The sequence below is a fragment of the Pholcus phalangioides genome, unplaced genomic scaffold, assembly GCF_987345545.1.
Source record: "Pholcus phalangioides strain wild (caught in Gottingen) unplaced genomic scaffold, Ppha-v1.0 ptg000028l_1, whole genome shotgun sequence".
In the NCBI taxonomy this organism is placed as follows: domain Eukaryota; kingdom Metazoa; phylum Arthropoda; class Arachnida; order Araneae; family Pholcidae; genus Pholcus; species Pholcus phalangioides.
In genome coordinates, this window is record NW_028301618.1 from 4,433,452 (window position 1) to 4,450,513 (window position 17,062).

Here is a 17,062-nt window from a genome sequence, read left to right on the forward strand (position 1 = left end):
CTCGTGTCAAACCAGCACCTCCTAGAGATAGAAGGCCTCTGTACTGTTTGACATAAACGTCATTGAGACTACCTAGCAAGTTTTCCACATTTTGAAACACAGCATCCTATTTCATTTCTTCTTATTTTCGCGTAGAATCTCCCTGATTGGCTCACAAATACCGCATAGTGATTGGATGTCGGGGCATAGAAATCGCCAATTCTGAGCCCGATAATTTCTTTCCCTCACAACGATGATACTGGCACGAGCAGGGAATTTTTTTCCCTGAATATTCTGAGGGAAAATGGACTACTTACTGACGTCACAAGCAGACGGCGGAGGCCTTCTATCTCTAAGAGGTGCAGGTCGAACCCAGCGAAATGAAATGGGGAATTTGATTGGAGAAGGTCCGAGTGTCATCGGGTCGCTCGTTTTCGTGATGTGTTGTTCTTCGCCACCTCAGCTTGTTTAGTGTTTGTTTCGTATGGACAATGTCCGAGGGTCGTTCGTTTTCGAGATTTGTGGTTCTTTATAATTCGAAAGCTACTCGTCGTCTTTTACCTCATATACAAGGGAAATCCACACAATTTCAAGATATCAAAACAATATTCTTTATTACGTAACAATTCCTCATAATCCTAACATGTCTTACATCCGGTTAGAGATATTTTGTTGCTTAAAAGCCATTGTGTATGTATGGGAATGAAGAGAGAGGGGAGAATAAATCAAGAATCAATCGCATTAGAGTCTATGTTTTCGCTATAAGTACGTCATTTTAATATGTTTGCATGCACCACTCTCATACCGTTGCTTTCCATTACTTTCCGGAACGGCCAGAGTTTTCCCATTCGTTATTTGACAGATCATCTGTTCATTCCCGCTATTCACGTTGTCAACTTTGTCTCTGTTGCCGCTTCCGCAGGATTTCTGTGCGCTGTTGTTGTCGCTGTGATGCACGCTATTGTGCCTGAGACGATTCATATTGTTCAGGTGAGATTGGCGAGCGACTTCTCTGAGCTGTTGCTCCATCGACGGACCCGTCATCTGTACCATGCGTGAGAATCGGCTGTTGCTGTTCAGGAGCAATGTGTATGGCTCGTCGAATTCTACTACTTCCCCTACATCGAGAACCTGCAAAACATCATCATGATATGATTTAATTCACGTCGTAAAAACCTCCACACGATAGTGAAATACCGAAAAATAGACACCAGGGGCTGTACTTCCTCCTCATGCTTATTCTCATCCGATCCGAATTATAAGCATCGGTTCATAAGCATGACGTTAAGAATAATCCGAGAAACGATACCAAGGAATTATTCGTAGGCTCACTCCTTAACGTCACGTGACGTGAAAGAGGGAAAATCAAAGAAATCGCTTTCTACACAGGGAAAAGCGATTTTTCCCTTTGGCCGATCGACCACTGACCAATCAAAATTAAGCTTGGGGTATACAACTACTCCTATACATTTACTGAATTTTTTGTTCAACGACGGTGGCAACGCAATTCAGTTTTACTAATTCTTTCCTCCATGTAATGCACGTGCAGAACATTCGTTGTTGGTTTTTTTTTCACATTCTTTAACGTTAAAAACGGAAGGTGTTAGCGGGGGGGCTATCAGCTAGATACTTTTTCTTATTTTTTTTAAATGGGGAGGATGGAAAATAAGAGTGTATGAAGAGTTATTTCTATAATTAGAATATATTTTTCAGCGTGTAAATATTATTCAGAAAGATATTTCAGCATTCTAATTAATTTATTGAAGTTCTTTTTAAGCCATACTTCATAAGGAACTACCGAAATCACATTGGGATAATAATGTATTGTCCTCCATTGCCTATTTTGATGGACGTGGGTGATTATTACACTTTGCTTCATTTATTTTATATATATATATATATGTACAGGGTGATTATAAAAAAACTATCCCGACATATGGGCCCCTAACTATCATACCATTCACAGAAACTGAATGAAATTTTGGCATAAGGTATTTTGATGTATGCGCTCAAGAATGATATGGAAAACAACAGTGTCACTCTAACAGTTACGGTTGCAGTGAGAAAATTTCGAAAATATCAAATGGCAACACCAAGTTTTTTGTATTGGAATGTGATCTCCATTGTGAAAAACCCTAAATAGCGTTCGAACGGCAACTGTAGCATGAAAATCACCGGCGGTAGATAGGCTAAAAGCGAGGACAACCAATAAGGACAGAGAAGCAGCATAAAATAAAGCATTATTTTATTGTGTTTCACAAATTTTCCACATGACCTTGTGGAGGACTAATCAGGCTGGGATCTCAGCCGAAGAAGCGGTGTGACGAATGAAACGAACATTAATGCTCTGGTGCACGGCAAAGTCCTTTTTACTTGCCTAGCTCCGGGGATTTTCGTGCTACAGGTGCCGTTCCAACGCTATTTAGTGTTTTTCAGTATGGAGATCGCATTCCAATACAAAAAACTTGGTGTTGCCATTCGATATTTTCGAAATTTTCTCACTGTAACCGTAACTGTTAGAGTGACACTGTTGTTTTCCATATCATTCTTGAGCGCATACCTCAAAATACCTTATGCCAAAATTTCATTCAGTTTCAGTGAATGGTATCATAGTTAGGGGCCCATATGTCGGGATAGTTTTTTTATAATCACCCCGTATATAATTTTAGGATAATATAATTATTACATCGAGAAATATACCGTGAAAAAAAATCTGGAAAAAATATAGCTGTAGAGGGAATTATCGTTATATCGAGCATCGTTGTAGCGAGGTTCCACTGTATACTACACTTGGATTTCTAATTGAATCCATCCAATCAATTGCAAAAAGCCGACGAAATTGCATAGTTTTCTTTCAAGGAAAAACACCACTTAAGTCATTGTAATAAATTTCCAAGTCCAAGAAATAAATTTTTAATTTTTCGTATTTTCTACTCGCCATCCCGAGTAGAAAATACGATCATCCGATGCTTAAGAAGTGGGTCTCCCCTATCCTTATCGTCATCCGAATATTCGGAGAAATACGATGCTTGTTTTCGGAGGGAGAATGGCGCTAGTCCGGAAATTTCCCTTTCATGCTTATATTGTCATAATCGGATCGGGGATACGGATCGGATTCCCGATAAGCATGAAGAGATAGTACAGCCCCTGGGTCCCTACCATCCCCCCCCCATGCTTATAAAAGGATATCCGAGAGAAACTGACGTCTAGCGCTCGGGATTACTACAGGTGTGGCAGCCCGCGACACAATTTCAAATCCGCGGCACATTCACAGATCACTTGTTTTTGACCGGCACAGGAATATTTACAGATCACTTGTTTTTGACCGGCACAGGAATATTTACAGATCACTTGTTTTTGACCGGCACAGGAATATTTTCAGATCACTTGTTTTTGACCGGCACAGGAATATTTACAGATCACTTAAGACAAGAGTGCTCAATATTCTGACAATTCTGTTCTCGTAGAAAAGCAATTTCCCATTGACTTAACATTGCATGCATGAGCTCGGAAAAACATCTGTCAAAAATCAAATATTCTTTCTAAAAATTTAAAATAAATATCGTGGTAATGAGGGATATTTGAGGCGTCTGCTCAGAAAAACTGGTAATGTTTCGAGAATAATTACTCCAGTAAACAAATCATCAATAAACAATAGTTTTACATTGCTTTATCATTAGAAAATGCCATCAGTTGAATCTGATGACGTCACTAAAACCTCGAAAACGAAAATTAAAAATCCGGTTTTACGGCCCACCTAATGAATGACGTCACTTATCTCTTCAATGATTCGTTTCTCGTTTCTTCGCCCCTCCCACGATTAATGACGTTGCACGTTCTGCGTCTCTCATTCGTTCGATGATGACGTAATGCAGACCTCATGCTAAAACTGAAGACTGAATGCTGCCCTTTTTTAAATCGAGCAGCTTGTTGGATTTGAGAACATGTCGAGGGCCATTTAATCAAGTGCTCTGTAAAGATGCTGTAGATCAGTATTACTGAACCGCCGGACCCTAAGACTAGTCACACCGGGCCGTGAGTGATTCGCAGTTTCATTTTTTCCATTCTTTTCACGTTAGTCGTGCGTTCAAGTGAGTATTTGAGTGATTGACAGTAGACTAACCACATGAGTGACAAAATGATTGTATGTAAGAGTGACCAAGTGAGTGACCATATGAGTGACCGAGTAATTGACCGTACGAGTGACCGAGTGATTAACAGTATGAGTGACCATATGAGTGACTGAGTTATTGAATGATTGACCATATCAGTGTCCAAGAGGATGACCAAGTGATTGAACATAATGACTGACAATGATCAAGTGACTGACCGTATGAGTGATGGACTGAGTGATTGATCATATGAGTGACAAAGTGATCGATTGTATGAATGACCGAGTGAATTGACCAAGCGAGTGACCGTAGGGGTGATCGAGTTATTAACTGTATGAGTTACTGCCTATATGAGTGACCAAGTGATTGACTGTGCAACTAAATGAGTCACCGAGTGATTGAATGTGCGAGTGTTCAAGTGACCACATGATTTACCACATCGTACGGTTAACCGACTAAGTGACGGTGTGAATCACCAAGTTGAGTGCCCATTTGAGTTTGTGAATGTGAGTGAATGTATGGCTGAGTGGATGGACCCCCCCCCCCCCCCACAAGAGCAGGGCTGACAGGGGCCGGAATGATTCTCATCACTTTTTGATTTTTCACACTATAAATTAACCACAGAGGGGCTCCCTGAAAAGCTGGTTTGGGGGCTCGCCATCCAAATTCCGGCCTAGGGGCCCTGCTGTAGGATGTGGGAGCCTCTCGGTACATGCACATAAAATGGTCCCGATGGGTCAAATTGGTCTCGATATATGCTAGAGTTAAATGAAAACTTGACCCGAAATCGTAACCGACTTCCGTAACACATAAACGTAACAGATTTCCGTCACTCAAAAACGTTACATAAAATCGTCACTAATTTCCTGTTGCTTAGAAACAGGCCCTTTTCGAGTTTGTGATTTTATATTATAGAGTAGATATATATTACAAGATCTATAGATACATAAATTTATTAAAAATCCCCTAGAATGACATATGACCACGAAACAATGTCGAGTATGAGATACGTACCAGAATTCTATCGGAATCCATGATGGTATGTAATCGATGCGCAACTGTGAGCACGGTGCAGTGGTGAAATTGTGAACGTATGGTTTGCTGGATTATGATGTCGGTGCTGAAACGAGCAAATGTAGATTTAGAAACCTTATATCGATACATATGTGGTTTGGATTTATTCGGTATTAAACAATAAACACAAATACACTGTAATACAGATTCAAATAAATTCAGAAACACGGTTAAGATACAAGGTTGAAAATTATGCTTGTACTAATAGTCAAGGAGTAAATGTTATTGTGTTTAGAGATTTGTTTTAGCATGTTTTTCTGTAAAGCTCACTTGTTTTATAAAGCGATTTATTTATTGAAATAGAACTTACAAATACAAATACAACGCCACAACAGGTAAATTGCCCAACGAGGTGGCTGACTTAAGAACATCATGGATCCCCAAGCCCCTACCTACTACTGCTACACCACACATGCACCCCCCCCCCGCGGAACCCCCCAACGAATCGGTACATGCGGGAATGTGCGTGTACGTGTAGTGCAACCTGACGTAAAGTTTGTTTCTGTGTAATGCTTGTTATGTGTAGTGCTGTCATCTGCCCCCAGTTTTACTAACTAACCACTCGACCACCACAGCGGCGTGTAATCGCCTAACTTAATGTCCTATACCTATGTGTAAGATGACGAAAATATTGCAGATTGATAGTATTAATAGTATTATCCAATATTGACGAAAAAAGGACATAGAGCCCTTTACTTCCGAAATTCAGATATATGAAATCAATTCTCACAAGGAAAAAGAGCACTAAAGTAGTGATTTAAGTCTCTTCGGGAAGCCTAGCGAGACATACGGAATCCTCTCATGATGTCAAAATGTTACACACGCAATGTGGGACCTATAAATGGACGTTTCCAATGAATTACATTCAAATTAAAACAAGTCTCACTTGGGATCAACATTAGCTGTGGCTTCATCGAGCACGAGGATAGGATTCCTGCGTAGAATCGCTCTTGCCAAGCAAATGAGCTGCCTCTGCCCAACACTGAAGTTGCTTCCACCTTCTGATACTTTAGCTTCAAGTCTACCCGGAAGATCTTGCATCACTTCTTTCAAGTGAGCCTGGAGGAAAATATATGAGTGTATGAAAATGTACACGCTAATAAAAAGATTACTTTGTAATTGGAAGAAATTAGATTCATGTGCAACCATGGCTTTTTTGGAATTTTTTTTTTTTTCACCCTGAACAGCGAGCAACTCCCGCTATGTGAAGTTTTTGCCTTTTTGCTATCTTTTCATAGCTGTAGAAGAAGAGACTTTATATCGTTCCGAAGCGCGTCTAGCTCTTCTTTCCATATTTTGGGCTTATTTACGTTGTATTTCTCATGTGTGTATTATTTCACCCAAAAGATAATTCATTTCTAATAAAAGAGCCTGTTTGTCCCGTTTTTGTATAAAAAAATGTGAATTTTTTTCATTCCCATCTATACATTTTTTGCTAAAATATTTTTTGGAGATTAACTTTCATAATACAGTCAAGCCTCGTTAATGAGTCACTCTTGGGAGAGCAAAAATATGACTTAGTAAGCGGAGTGACTCGTTAAACGAAGTAAGTCATACTGTGCCAATTCCTGTCTGAGGATAATTGGGACTTCCAAAACGTGACCCGTTAAGCGGAGTGACGTGTTAACCGGGTGACGCACTAACGAGGTTTGACTGTATTTACTTCGATTCCAATCTCTTCGAAAAAAGAATCGGTAAATTAGACACAGCGGTATATAAAGTCCGCACTAGGGATCTCGGAAAAAAAATTGATATATAATCCGCGGATTATATGCAGGAAATAATGGTATGTCTATTTCTATATGTCATGCGGCACAGGTGTCAAACATGTTCGTTTGATAATGGTGATAAACTGACGCTTTATACCACTTACTGCATCGAGAGCTTGCCATAATTCTTTTTCTGAATGCTCGCTAAAGGGATCCAAATTTCTTCGAACTGGTCCATTGAAAAGCACAGGATCCTAAACTCAACAAAAAATTATTGAATGATTAGAACACACAGATGACATAAAATCCTTTCCTCTCCCACACCAATACCTCAATCACTTGTACGAAATAGTAAAATACAAGGCTCTCAGGAGCCAATTATTAGTTGCGAGATGATACTGTATCAAGGAAACTGATTAAACCAAAATCTGTTTGAGAAATCTGCTTTTTTTTTCTCTTTATATAACGCATCCATTAGAAATTATTCATCATACAAATACAATACAAATATAAACACAAAGACCAAAACAGGCAAAGGAAAAGATAATCATTAAAACATATGGATGTCAAATATAACTAAACTACAGCAACCCAAAACAATTGATAATTAATAATGATGTCACTCTCCGCTATCCATACGAAGGTTTTAACGGCTGGCTGATGCCGAAGATATATTTAGGATAGCCAAGACTGGCATCATCCTCGGATAAGTCGCCACCTGGTGGCATTGTCAGCAATTGTGAGCTTTGGCCTGAGTTAGGTCCGACCGTCCATGTACGGTCCCGTTCAGCGCACACGAGCTCCAAGGGAAGATTGAGATATTCGCTGCTTTTGTAGTCTAAGGGTCTATGGCGTTCACCCGGAAAGTAAAAGGACGTAGGTTCAATTTCCCGCAAGGCAGTTGAATTTTCTCTCTTTCCTAAATATATCTTCGCATCAGCCAGCTGTTAAAAACCTTCGTATGTATATAATGAACTGCCCATAAAAAAGGTTATCGTTGTTTGATCTAAGTATGGATAGCTTCTCGATTTACCCCAATATGTTTATCGTACTTTTTTCAAGTGTGTCAATTGTGTTAGAATTCACGCCCCCCGGAAGTAAGCTCTATTCTATTTATTGACGACCCTATTAGAGGAAAAACTCCCAGTGACACAACAACCTGGAGTTGTCCCTTACTAAGTAATGAATCGGAGAAGAACAAAAGGAGAATCTTAAGGAGACACGAAAACCAGGCAGAAAAGAACGTAGTTTGATAGCTATTAAAGCTATCGATGGCAATAAGGGATCAGCATACCGATGGCAGTATGATAAGCAATACCCACTTTAAGAAAGGATTACAATCTTGCCGAGTCTGGTGTTGCGATCAAAGACCATTGGGAGACACGAAGAGGTGTAGTGTTAGTTGAAACTGTGTGTGTGAAGTGAAGAGGCTCGGATAATTATTAGGGATTTCTCGGAGAATAAAGAACTCGAGGATAAATAGTGAAGGAAAGTCGTAAAAATAACCCAAGAGTTATTATGTATGATGTAGCTCAAGATACAGAGGAAGAAACATTAATAACACAAGTCCAAAAAGTAGTAGAAGAAAGCGCGGGTACGAAGGAGAACAAATACTGGTAATTTCCAAGCTCACAACCAACGCCACCTATAGAACAAGGCCTCCACACGAAGCTCGTGACGTCACTGAAGAAGGCCATTTCGAATTGGGTATAGCAGGACGACGCATGCTATATCTTTGTCTTTTTTCGCAGTACATCCCATGGCAATAGAAAGAATGGCCTTGTTCATTGACGTCACAAGCTTCGTGCGGAGACCTTGTTTTGTAGGTGGTGTCACAACCCGTAGAGGCAGAAAGAACTGAATCTTGGAGGTAGGACCTAGTGTGTTTAAGGTTCTGACGGAGCGTAAAGCTATATACGTGGGCTGGCACCGATGCACTGCCAGGGAGTATCTAAAACCCCTGCCGTGTTTTCGGTGATGGAGATTTTGATATACAAATACAAATACAACGCCACAACAGGCAAATTGCCCAACGAGGTGGCTGCATCATGGATCCCCGAGCCCCTACCTACTACTGCTACACCACAACGTAACGTCTCTGGTCAAGGTGTAGCAAATCGTTCAGTCAAGTATACGACGGAATCACATAAAGAATTTAAAATTAAAGAGTAGAGTGGGAAGTCTTAAGTTTTTGGAACAAGTAGTTCCATTTTATGTTAATGTGCAAGTAACACTTCTAGTAATGAACCTAGACAGGAATTGCGTCGTGAGGGCCTGCGGGCTGCATGTTTCGCAAATGCACCGCTATTCCATTGAAGAGCCCTATCGAGCCAATCACGTGGTTTACGATAATTCTCACTATCGTAATAAGGGTTTTTGAATACACGCCATAATCATCATCAGCAGCATCACTTTAAGGGACAGGCACAGGATGATCCCCAAAGAAATCAATGTTAAAATTGCGGAGTTTACTGTAGAAATGCGGGAACTCAGTGGGGATTTCCGTCGTATCAATAATTTTAACAATTGAATTTTTGATTTTTGAAATATTGAGTTCGCTTAGAGATACGAAGCCCAGAAAATTAAATACAAAATAATTAGCCGGACCTAAACTTTTGAGTTGGATATCCATGCATTGACATTAACTTCTTATTTATATCTTATTGAGTATGAAAAGTTCACGTCCAGGACCGTCATTTGGGGGGTCGGGAGCCCCTGGCTTCTGAAAACACACTAATATACATTGAGTACATGTTCTTTGCCCCCTTTGCCCCCCCCCGGAAAAAGTTGAAATGACGGCCCTGTGTTCACGGTCCCTTATTGCCTTTTAATATTCAACTGCATTAGTTCAGATAGGTTAAGTTTTTTAAATAATCATAATGGCCCACATAAATTACATCGAAATAACTCCGCAGCAATTCAGATAATTGAACAGGCAGATAGATAATTTGAACTTGGTTGCCTTGGATACGGTTTGTATATCCCTCAAACAAAGAGGAAAATATCACGTGATCCAAAAAGCCTTATATCTAGGCTGACCATATTTGCTCGAGAAAAATGCGGGCAATTGAACTCCGAAATACGGAAAAACACGGGACAGTGCCAATTATAATAAAAAATGATGCCAAAAGTATACAAAGTCACTAACTCATGCTAAAATCACAAAAAGTCACCAATCACGGAAATGAAGAGCCATTTCAAATTTTAGTGAATTCAAAAAAAAAAAATAATAATAATGAAGATAAATGTGTGATTCTTGTTTGCAGTGGTAATTATTCTAATGTAATTTCTGAGTTGTAAAAATAATTTTAATCGTTAATTTGAAGAATGAAAAGTCAGGTTGGCTTCTTTAAAAATACGTGGAAAACCGGGCCATTTTTGAAAAAAGTCGGAACAGCCAAAAAGAACCAGAAAAACCGGCACCATCCCTGCAAAAAAAGGGACGTATGGTCACCCAACTCACATATCGAACGATCTGTTGTGTTTTCAGTCCCGAGGCTTCATTACCGATAGACTGACCACATCTCTTCGAGAGAAATACGAAAAATTGAGATTCCAAATACGGGACATCGTGAATTATCGAGAAAAGGAAAAAAAAAAATAGCAAATATTGCTGAAATTACGGAAAAATCACAATGGTGAGAGATGAAGCGTTGTTGCAAATTGCAGTAGATTGAATTGAATTCCACGGAATGAAACGTTCACGAAGACAAATGTGAGAGGTTATTATCATACCATAATTTATGAGTAGAAAAATGATTTCGATCTTTGACTTCAATTAACGCTAGGCTGACCATATTTTTTTGAGAGAAATACGGGAAATTGGGAATTAAAATACGGGAAAATACGGGACATCATCGCCAATTATCCCCGAAAATGATGCCTAAAGTAAGCAAAGTTGCGGAATACCCACTGCTAAAATCACGGAAAGGTCGCCAATGGGAAATGAAGCACAACTGCAAATTGCAGTAGATTACAATAAATTCTAAGAAAACAAAATGTTCACCATATTTAATATGTGTGATCAATATTCTCATTAATATTTGCAACGATAAAATATAATTGATGAGTTAAAAAATAATTTCGGTCACGTTTTTGGAAAAGCCGCCATTTTTGGACGGCCGCAAGAACAGAAACACAACGGGACTATCCCAGGCAATACGGGACGAATGGTCACCATAATTAACACGCTGGTTGTCACGCAAACATTGTTTACTTTGATTCGCGTAAGGGAAAAAAAATGAAAATTCCGTAGCTAAAATGGTAGCGAGCGATGAAGGTAGTACATTTCCAAAAACGCAAAATTTTTACTTGTAGGCTTAACTAGAATTATATGCTTTAGGTAATGAGCAGTCTTAGTCAACAGGTTCATAGTCTAATACACTACTACTTCACCAAACACCAACTCTGGCAATATCGCAATTTACTGCCATTAGTGAGATGGGTTGGAAGTGAAGGCGTTATCTATCGGTGGTCGCCTCGAGTTCGTTAGGGAAAATAACTTAATCGATATCCTCCCTTGGGTTCGAACCCGGGACCCTAACAACAACCTTCACGATGGTAGACGAGCATCTTACTAGCATACCACTCGGGCACAGTCTAATGCACTATCACCTGCACCAATTCAGCCGTCGGATGTTGTTCTAAGTTTCGAATTCAGCCACGTTGATTAAATGATTCTTTTTGTCACTCCTCGTCCGAAAATGATTTGAATCTTTTCATTTTTCTTTGCTAATGCAATGCATTACACTATATCCGCCGACTCTTAAAATTTTAGTACATAATAAATCAATTAAATATTGCAGCAGAAACATGTTGTTAAAATTATTAGGACCAATAACAAAATGTAATTCCTTTTCTCTCTTTCGAAGTTCTGGTATTTAAATAGATGTATTTTGTAGCTGTTTACGATTACCAACATGCACGATATATATTTTCATGTTAAATTTATCTCTTTATTTTCAGTCGATTTGCCGCAATAGAAAAATACATTGATAAATTGGAGAAATTTTTACTCAAATTTGTCAAAGATTTTCTATAACATTTCATGTACCGTACACAGAGAGCAACTAAGCCCGCAAGATAAATATTTTATACAATCAATCACATTCCGGTAAGAAAGATTTGTGATTTCCGAGCTCGGGGAACAAATGGCAGAACCTGCAGACATGAAGGGTACACCTAGGACAATTATAGAGCAGTCTTTCCTCAATGGCGCGCAGACAATAACAAAGCCTACACATAACATTCCCAGCAGCTTTAAAACGGATTTGTCGAAGAAGTTAATCGAGTCGCTTGGTCATTAGACAGTAATTTTATGCTTTCTTTCTTGAGCCATTTAGACCTGAACTTGGCATGAATGAATGAACGCCAGGGTCTCTGCCACCGGACTTATCCCGTTGCCGAGATCTCTTCCAGCCCAGCTTCGTGGCAGAGTCTGGAACAAAGTGAGTGCACCTAACAGTCTGAGTGTGTAGCTAGTGTCGTGTATGATATTTCAGTGCTGCCATCTATACTTCAAATTGTGAGTGAAGTGTAATGATCGAATATTTGTAACGTTGTAGGCCTGTTGCTCTCCGTGGCGAGACTTTTTAACGGGGAGATCGGCTCGCATTCGCGCCTTGAAGTTGGGAACCACAGAAAACCAACTTCAGCCGACCACCACTGTGGGGTTCGAACCCGGATCCTCGCATCGCGAGTCCGTAACTATAACCACTCGACCACCACAGTGGCCAAAAGTTGGCAGTTGATTTGAATTGATAGCATATAGGTTGATAGTATTAGCTGGTTGGCGGCATCCAGCAACAGCGTAAAGCAGAAGACCATAACATGGCTTACCTGAGGTATGATGGATATCTTCTTTCTTAAATCATGAAGACCAATCTCGTTGACTTTGACCGTATCTATTTCTACGAGTCCATGAGGTTCTGTCAGGCGAAACAGAACGGAGATCATGGAGCTTTTTCCCGCACCTGTGCGACCAACAATTCCAATCTGCCAAAATGTATTTAATTATTCAATGTATAATTAATGTATTTTAATTATTACTCATCTGCAATAGTTACAGTCGGTTAATATATCAATTACAGGACATATACATATATAATCACCACAAAATTTACTTTTTCTTTCGAGAAAATCTTGAAGCTCAAGTTTTTTAGCACCGGGGGATCATCTTCACTATACTGCAGAGATACGTCGTTGAAAGTGATATCGCCATCACGTGGCCATTCTGCCGGTGGTTTCTTGTTTGGCTTGCTGTCCAAATCTGCTTCGGGTTTCAGGTTACCGTATTCAATCACACGCTCTACCGAGGTCATCTAGGATCAAGGAAAAAAACTTGATAATTTTTAGGTTTATGAAATGACTAGTCATTGATGCATAATCGGCAGTTCATGGGCAACCGCCAAATAACATGCAATGCAAAGTCAAGATCCAGACAAGCTTTGATCCTCACATTCCGTATACTGCCCATACGTCAAAGAAAATGCTTGGGGATGTGCTGAATTCAGAAAGTTATTAACGGCTTCGGAATACATTTGAGGTGAAAATCCCTTAATATTTTTCTGTGATTACAACTCTGTGTACTGTACATGATTCGCTTTTAAGACGACACAAATGCTCACCATCAATTAGCAAAGGCACCAGTTGTTTGGTAATTGTACTTGTGAGCAGAGATGCTAAATTTTTAATCATTGTTATACACGCGCTTTTCTCGGTTATCGCTGGGGTCCCCAGATAACTCAAGTAGAGGTGCTTCCAAAAATAGGATCCTCATAGACAATGTCAGACAGGATTAAGCGTATTCATCTCTCAACGGATTAAGGCACCCACGGAAAGACGGATGACACAGCGGTAACAAATAACAGGTTTATTGCAACAATTAACAATTAAACATAATTTCGTTAGAAGTTAAGATATGCTACACAGCACCAAGAGCTGTGAGCAGACAGAATATAAATTTACATTTTTGAGAATTAACGGTTACAACCAGCGAGTGAACGGAGTAAAGCAGCGACGACCTAACATAGCTCAGTCCTTTTATACACAGCACACATCTCCGAGAATATGCAAATGACAATCCATGCAACAACCGTGGATCGGTTGTGACGAAGGTTGGCAGCAACTCCTTGTACGTCACTACAAGCAGAACATCCCCGAAGCGATGACGTCGGCTAGCAATGACAGAATTAGCGTACCGCCACACGCTAATTCAAAGATTATCTTAATAAATTCAATTAAGGTCAATGAAAAAGTTCAACACTCATCAAAGAAGACAGTCAATCAACTGATACAAAAAATTACAAAAAGAATTCAAGTTTATCCATATGTCGAACCTTTCAAGGTTTTCTATCCCCTATTGCAAGAAGAAAACCATTTCGTGGGGGGGGGGGGGGGGACCCTGAGAAATCCACATGAATAAAACATTCCTGATATAAGCGGTAGAAATTATTTTAAAATTGAACTTACCTGGCTCTCAATTTCCGTGGACTGGCGCACACCATACTGGAAACTTTCACTCAGCTGCAACGCAGATGCGATTGCTAATCCAGCTTTAGCAGCAAACGAGGGATCTTTGAGAAAACAGAAACGCATTAACAGGGATGAATTTTTTAAGGTTCAAAATTCAAAAATTCTTTATAACAAAACTTTATAACATTATCCGTGTCTCGGTTGTTTTTTGTAGAAGGAATCTAAATTATCACATTTTTTAAACCACGACCTTCTGTAATAGTAACTACAGTATTTGTTTTACCCCATTCTGCAATGTCTTTCAAGGCGGGCGTCACAGCTGCTAGGGGCGTTGCCAACATTTGTCGAGGGTGACATGGTAGGTTGTTGACATTGATGCAGCACACACAAGTAGAACACGAAACGCGCATAACTCTAATAACAGCATAAATGCATTACTACCACACATACACACACGACGCGTTTCTGTATAGGCCAATTCGTTAGAAATTCCTCAGAGAAATGTTTACGAGGCATCAACACTATTTATATAGTGGTTGATCCTCCTCGGGTAATTGAGGCTTCAATGTACTTCGAGGGAGAAATCCACAGCTTCCATACGGAGAAGATTCTTGGGTGAATGATTTTTCAAATGAAAAAATTCAATATTCTATATTTTTCACTTTCCTATAGAAACCAAGTTATTTTTACACATCCAATAATGAGATTACGTAATTAATTACCACGTGACAGAATAACCATAGTGATTGTTACGACGGAAATGAAGAAGACACAAAGCCATTCCAGATTGATTGCAAGCCACCTGGTCACCGATATGAACATGAACCACGTTGACGTGTGTTTGTCTTGGTAAAAATCGAAAGCGGTTTCAAACATCTTTTGAGCCTTAAATGCTCGGATCGTTGTCAAACCACACAGTGAGGTGTTCAAGTGCGAGATCACGGGGCTCTTGGCTTGAAAGAAAAAAAAAAATATTATGAATAATGGTGAAGTTTAGAGCCAAAAATGGCGGCACACAACACATACGAAGGTTTTTAACAACTGGCTGTTGCGAAGATATATTTCGGAAAGAAGAAAACTCAACTGCCCCTGCGGAGAATCGAACCCACGACGTATACATAAGACTTGGCGACGAGATGGCGACGACTTATACAAAGTCGCCATCTGGTGGCAACGCAGTTGTGAGCTTGGCCTGAGTCTGACCCGGCCGTCCATGTACGGTCCCTTTCAGTGTACACGAGCTCCAAGGAAAGATTGAGAGATTCTGTGCCTCTGTAGTCTAGTGCGTTCACCCGGAAAGTGAAAGGACGCGGGTTCGATTCCCCGCAGGGGCAGTTGAATTTTCTCTCTTTCCGAAATATATCTTCGCAACAGCTAGTTGTTAAAAACCTTCGTATGGTAGCGGAGAGTGACGTCATCCTTGTACACAACACGTACACGGAAATAATAATAACAAAAGTAACTCACTTATTCCTTCGAATCGCTTCACATCCCGAGCAGTAGGAATGTAGAAATTCCTCAATAATGTGAACACCACGCATATAGCAATAGTCGGAAGTACAAGCCATGGTTCTACAGTGGTGACTATCACTATTATTCCGAAATTGGCGAGGACTATCTGAAGCGAGATAGAAAAAAATATCAAGATTCTTAGCTACACAAACACCTTCCTTTTATAAGGAATCTTTCTTTTCTCCTGTTTGAAACAAATATGATACTCACTCACCACAGCAGTATCCAGACCAGTTTGCGGTAATAATTCGTCAACAATACCAGAATCTTTCGAGAATCGATTCAGAACTCTACCTGAAAATTGATTCAATTGAAAACAGCTTTTAGGATAACAATCGCTGTAAAATGAAACAGAACATGCTAAGAACGTGATGTCTAAAAGGCACGATCCTTGTTTCAAAGGAAGTAAAGAGTGACTTCTCATGGGATGGGAAAGCGTAGCAAGAGGTCTATGACAGTAATCAACTAGTGCTTGAAAGACAACAGAAAATGTGTTGTTAGGAGTGGAAAAGTGGACAGTAGACCTGTCTTCTTGATTATTCAGACACTTGACAGATTCGTAGAAGTGAATTTATATTTGACCTCTTCATGGTAAAGCGACAGTAAATCACTTTCAATGGCAACAGCCCGGATTATGAATAAGAAAAGGAAGCCCCAAGTTCAAGTAGTAAAAGTACCATCACACAACGTTGAAAAATGGGGTGGGGGGGGGGGGTTCAAAGCATTACCATGAACGATAGCTTACCGACTGGATTGTTGTCGAAAAATGAGATAGGAGCACGTAAGACGCTCCTGAACATCTTGTAATGTAGGTTAATAGAAGCCTGCGTGCACATCATGAAGTAGGCAGATGTCCTCACAAGAGATAGCATGAACACACCACAAACAAACATAGCGTAGATCGCAATGTTGAATTGGAGAGGAACAGCAAACTCGTCTTCGGACACGGTGTAGTTCTTGGTGATGTCCAAGCAAACCTTGCGAGTTTCGTTACGCTGGTTGAACGTCTTGTAGCAGGACCGTGCATAGAATGATAATTGCTCCTCCTCAATCCTGAATGCATTCGAGACATAGAAAAAACACGTCAAATCAACATGAACGGAGTTATACACCCAGTGACCAAAAAATTAGGAACACCCTGCTACTCAGCACTAATATCGAGTGGGACCTCCTCTGGCTTTGATGACAGCGGATTCTTCTAGG

General features: G+C 40.0%; 1 protein-coding gene across 1 annotated transcript in view; it reads right to left on the reverse strand.

The window, feature by feature from the left end:
- Positions 1-599: 599 nt before the first annotated feature.
- The window catches only part of LOC149067798 (ATP-binding cassette sub-family C member 4-like), a 53,449-nt gene continuing 36,986 nt past the window's right edge, over positions 600-17,062 (reverse strand). The window contains exons 17-27 of the mRNA XM_089252163.1: positions 16,605-16,912; positions 16,074-16,153; positions 15,815-15,965; positions 15,070-15,300; positions 14,345-14,448; positions 12,997-13,194; positions 12,713-12,868; positions 7,039-7,128; positions 6,052-6,224; positions 5,106-5,211; positions 600-1,110 (exon numbers count right to left, since the gene is read on the reverse strand). Of these exons, the coding sequence (XP_089108289.1) occupies positions 739-1,110; positions 5,106-5,211; positions 6,052-6,224; positions 7,039-7,128; positions 12,713-12,868; positions 12,997-13,194; positions 14,345-14,448; positions 15,070-15,300; positions 15,815-15,965; positions 16,074-16,153; positions 16,605-16,912 (1,969 nt within the window). The 3' untranslated portion in view covers positions 600-738. The remainder of the gene's footprint in view (positions 1,111-5,105; positions 5,212-6,051; positions 6,225-7,038; positions 7,129-12,712; positions 12,869-12,996; positions 13,195-14,344; positions 14,449-15,069; positions 15,301-15,814; positions 15,966-16,073; positions 16,154-16,604; positions 16,913-17,062) is intronic.